The 5,356-nt window shown below is 27.3% G+C and overlaps 1 protein-coding gene across 1 annotated transcript; it reads right to left on the bottom strand.

Moving 5' to 3' along the window:
• Positions 1–454: 454 nt before the first annotated feature.
• LOC136081148 (general transcription factor II-I repeat domain-containing protein 2A-like) lies at positions 455–1,681 on the bottom strand. Its single transcript, XM_065798442.1, has 3 exons — positions 1,351–1,681; positions 1,155–1,309; positions 455–1,087 (listed from the first exon to the last, which is right to left on the bottom strand). The coding sequence occupies exons 1-3, from the start codon at positions 1,679–1,681 to the stop codon at positions 455–457; spliced, it is 1,119 nt and encodes a 372-aa protein (XP_065654514.1).
• Positions 1,682–5,356: the final 3,675 nt, after the last annotated feature.

Below are 5,356 nucleotides of genomic sequence, written 5' to 3' on the forward strand. Positions count from 1 at the left end.
ATCCTGAAGCATTAAACATTAAATAATAAATTTAACATAATTAAGAAACGATAAAAGTGATAATAGCAAAAGATATTTTGTTATATTAGGGCAGTGGTCGGCACCATATTTCCAAAGGGGCCCACTTGCAAAATTCTTGTTTTAGTTGCGGCCCACAGCAATAAATAAATTATATATAAAATAGGTTATATTACCTATATAACAGAATATAGTATAGAATTAGATTATAGAACTAATAATTGTATCAATACAAAATACATACTTAAGAAAAAAAACACATAGAACACAATTAAAAATTTGGTGAGTACTTTGTTGTTGCAGCTAGCACAAGGTCATTCAAATGAGTGTCAGTCAGTCTTGTTTTGTAAACATTTTTTATTATTTTCATGGCTGAGAATGTTTGTTCGCATTGGTAACTAGTGCCATATATACAGATAAGTCTATTTGCATGTTTTTAAAGAACTGGAAAACGTTCCTTCATGACAGCATGCCAGAAAATAATTAAATTTTCACCAAAAGTGCCATCTTCATCTTTTTTTGGAGCCTTTCTTCTCAACTCGTCGTCACATTGAAAGTTAATTAGTTCATCTTCTGCTTTTAAAATATCAGCTTCTTCAAAGTCCTTTAGAATAATAATATCATTCATATCAAAGTCAAATGGATAACACAAAAAAACCATATGCTTTTTTAAGTCTTCAAATTCATTAAATCTGTTTTCAAATTGATCATACAGAGCAGTCACTATTAATGAAAATGACGATAACATTTCCCTTGATGGTTGACATTCATATAAAGTAGGAAAATGAGTACAACTACCAGATGCAAATTGAGTTTTGTACAAATTAAGTTTTGTCTTCGTCACAGTGATGTGGTTGATCAAATCACAAACCAGCACACGGCGGCCTTGTAATCTCTTATTCAGAACATTGAATTGTGCTGTGATATCGCAAAGGAAAGCCAGTTTACACTTAAACTCTTCAATAGACATTGTAATGAATGAAAATTTTTGAGTTACCATGAACTGCAGTACACTTGGCAAACACTCCCAAAATCTGTTAAGAATATTTCCTCTTGATAGCCACCTAACCTGCAAAAAATAGACAAACATTTATTTTTGATTGTAATGGTAAATTATTTGTTTTTTGTCTATATACCTCTGAATGAAGAAGAAGATCACCATGTTCATCTTCATTTTGTTTCATTAGCGCACAAAATTGACGCCGTTTGAGTGCATTGGAACGTATACGATTGATTGTTTTTACTACAGCTGTCATTACATCATCAATTGTCGCAACTTTAGCGCACAGTGCTTCACACAGTGATATGACATAAATTTGTTAGGAAACTCACCACTATTTCTCAGCAAAGTAACAACTCCTCGAATTCTTCCAATCATAGCAGGAGCGCCATCTGTGACAACTAAAGATATTTTTTGAAGAGGCACTTTCCTATTTTTTAATATTTTGAACAATTTGTCATAAATATCTTTTCCAGTTGTAGTTGTTTCCAGTGGTTCAATTTCAAGCAGTTCTTCAAATAAACAACAATTCGTAGTGATAAAACGGGCATAAACACAGAGTTGTGCTTTACCGACAAGGTCAGTAGACTCATCGAGAGCGATACTCACAAATTCAGCTTCTGACAGATTGTTTGACAATTGTTCATAAACATTAACAACCATTTTCTCAATTTTTCGAGTAACTGTACGCGCGGACAAGTGCATACTTTGAAATTTGTCATGAATTTTTTATCATTTGGGAAAATAAATTTTGATGCTTCAATCATGCATTCTTTGATTATTTCACCATCAGTAAATAGTTTCAGGTTTTTTGCTAATAACCATGACACCATATTAGAGGCACGAGTTTCACAATCAACACTGCTAGACATTTGATGAAACAAATTTTTCTGTTTTTCTAAACAGCTTTTCAATGAGTCGTATTTTATTTTTCTGGTTGTTGAATCAAGAGCATATTTAGTATTGTACAATTCATGTTTTGATACGAAATGACGTTCAAGCTTGGTTCCTTTCAGTTCACTAACAGTCTCATTACATATTAAATATAGAGCATTGTTAGTTGGTCCCTCAATGAAGAAATAAATCAGCTCCCATTTTTTATTCCACTGACGTGCATATTTACGCTTCGCTTCATGTTTACCTGGCTTATCTTTGCAAGTTAATGTGTGTATTTATCAGAGTTGCAACTTCTGAGTAAAGCATCCAAACTCGATAACCGGTTCCTCGATAACTGGTTATACTCGAGTAATTTTTGGTTATCCAATTTCCAAATATTGCGTCTTAAAAAACCGGTTATTTAAAACATTAAAGATTTGCCGACTATTTCTTTTATAATACTTATTTGGTAAAAAATCTAAACAATGTAGTATTTTTATTCAAGAAAAGTACGAAAAACATTCTAAAGACGATAACTTTTACCACTGGTATATTTGATATGAAATAGTTTTTACAGCGTTAAATTAATTAAATTGTTGTTTGAGTTACTTCATCAACAAATTCGAATGTTCTAATTATTTTTGACGTGCTTTTCGAATGTTTTTATTTTTGTAGAGTAATTTTTTAGCATGATTTAACTTTTAAGTATAAGGATCTTATTTGAAGTCTTAAAGTGCTATAGTGTTAGAGTGCATTAAAATTATTTTTTTACTATGTCTAAAATGACAAGATCTGGTGTTAGGGAGTATTTTATAAGGAGGCTTTATAATTTTTACAGCCTGGAAAACAGCTAAAAGGCCCACAACTACACTACTTTGAATTTTATGCAGTTAGGTGGCTTGGGACCCACAAATTATGTAGCAAAGGCCCACAGTTTGCCGACCTCTGTATTAGGGCATATGTCCTAATATAAGAAATTGTGTTTTGTTATTATTACTTTTATTGTTTCTTATTTATGTCAAATTTAATGTTTAATATTTAATGTTTTTATTATGTGAACAATGGGTTACTCAATTAATATCAACATCTGATAATATATATATATATATATATATATATATATATATATATATATATATATATATATATATATATATATATATATATATATGTATTTAACATAATTAAGAAACAATAAAAGTAATAATAACAAAATATAATTTCTTATATTAGGACATTTGCCCTAGTATAATAAAATATTTTTTGCTATCATTACTTTTATCGTTTCTTAATTATGTTAAATTTATTATTTAATGTTTAATGCTTCGGTATTTTAAGCGTTAATATGGTTTAGTGTATATACATTTTGTTGTGTCAATAGATACAAAATCAATTGACATGCTGATTGAATGTTGATTCGTTGACACAAATTTTAAAAAATTTGTACCGAGGCTATAGTATTTAACTTTTTGGGAATAAAATCAATTTTTTTTATGTCTGGATTTGACTATATAGTACAAATTTTTTGGTGGTAAGTTCTTTAAATTGTGTTAATTATTAGCGATATAAAATGGCTAATAAACTATTTTGAATACATTTTGTTATTATGTCCAAATTTTTTAATTTTGAATTATTATAATTTTTTATAAATTACAATAATTAACTTTCTTTCATAATTTGTAGCAGATTTACATTTAATTTTTATATCCTCAATCCTAACTTATTTCCTAACTTTAAATCCTCTTATTAATAACAAAAAATTGTATTTTAATAAAATACAATTTTTTTTTTCTACGTTGAAAAAAAACACAAAAAATACTCATAAGAAATGACGATTTAAATGGAAGTATAAGTATAAAAATAAAACTTTCTGAAATATATAATAGTTTATTTCTTTATATAAAGTTCTGAATAAATATGCTCTTTTAAATTATTTTCTTTTTTCAACTTTTTTTATTTATATAAAACTATTAAAACAAAAATGTTGTCTAAAATATATAACTTATATTTAATATAAAGTTTAAAATAAATATCTCTTTTAAATTATTTACATTTTCTTTTTTAGATTTTTTTTAATATATAAAATTTACATGTAATTGTTAAAAAGTTACATAAAAATCTTTTTTTTTTTCTTTTTTTAATTTCAGGTCTAAGTGCTCTATTTTTAGGATTTGTTTTCACATGGTGAGATTTAAGGATGCTTTTTAACCGCATTGCTGGTGAAAGAATGGATTGGTATATAACCTTTAACTTGTTAATAAACATTTACTGTTTAATACTAAACTAATTACCAAACTACATATTATCATAACGGACGACTCAAGTAAGACATAAAATGCATTTCAGAATCCAGCAGAGTGACTGAGAAACACCCCTGTTATATAAAATACTATATAAAAATATATTTTAAAATTATGCCACATTTATGGTCAAAAAGCTTGGTAAGTTGACTGATGGCGCGCTTAGTCATTATTTTCGGCTTTCTACCACTACCAGTTTGCCTTTCAAATGGTTTATCTTCTTCTACACGTTTAATAATTCCATATATAGTCGATCTTGATAAGTTTTCTGCTTCAAAATGAGAAACAGTGAATGATTTAGGTTTATTTGAATTTTCTTGATAAAACTGGTACACACGTTTTCTCTGGAGCTCTTCGTTTGACGTCATTTTTAATACTAAATTTAAAATGCTTATATAAAAGTTAATATATATTTCAAAAAAAGAATAAATTTGCAACATTTTAAAAATTGTTTGAAAAAATAAGTATTAGTTGCATATAGAAATATGATGTAAGCAATTTTGTCCAGATTTTTAGTAATCACCCGTTACTTTAAGTTTGCAGGCAGTATATGGAACAATTATATATAATAAATCTATAAAAATGAGAAAACGTTTGAATTTTATTTTAACAATTAGAAATTTTTTTTGCTATATAATTATTTTTTTGCTATAGATATTGCTATAAGCAATAATTATAGCAATTATAATTGTTATAGATATATACTATAACAAAAATTTTGCTATAAATATTGCTATAAGTACAGCAAGATTGAAAAATATTCAAAATTTATTAGGGGAGGTCTTTAATCCCCCAAAACGACATTGAAGTCAGCGCACTAAACAACTGAGCTATCAATGATAAGCGTTTAGGAGAAAAATAAACCTTATTATAATATACCTTATTATAATAATACGGTATTATAAATACCTTATAATACCGTAAAGCATCTGAAATTTTATAAACGACAAGAAGAGTGTAACAAAAAGTAGATCAAGAACTTTTTATTAAACTTTTCTCTGGATCACAATACTGTGAATATTATCACAATGTGAATTTTCTTGATGACACATTTAACTTCTCGTAAAATTCTTATAAGCCTTATAAAAAACCTAATGATGAATTATCGTATATTAATATAAATTTAAATCATTCCCCTCAAATCTTAATACAAATTTCAATT

This window comes from Hydra vulgaris, chromosome 06 (assembly GCF_038396675.1).
Source record: "Hydra vulgaris chromosome 06, alternate assembly HydraT2T_AEP".
Classification (NCBI taxonomy): domain Eukaryota; kingdom Metazoa; phylum Cnidaria; class Hydrozoa; order Anthoathecata; family Hydridae; genus Hydra; species Hydra vulgaris.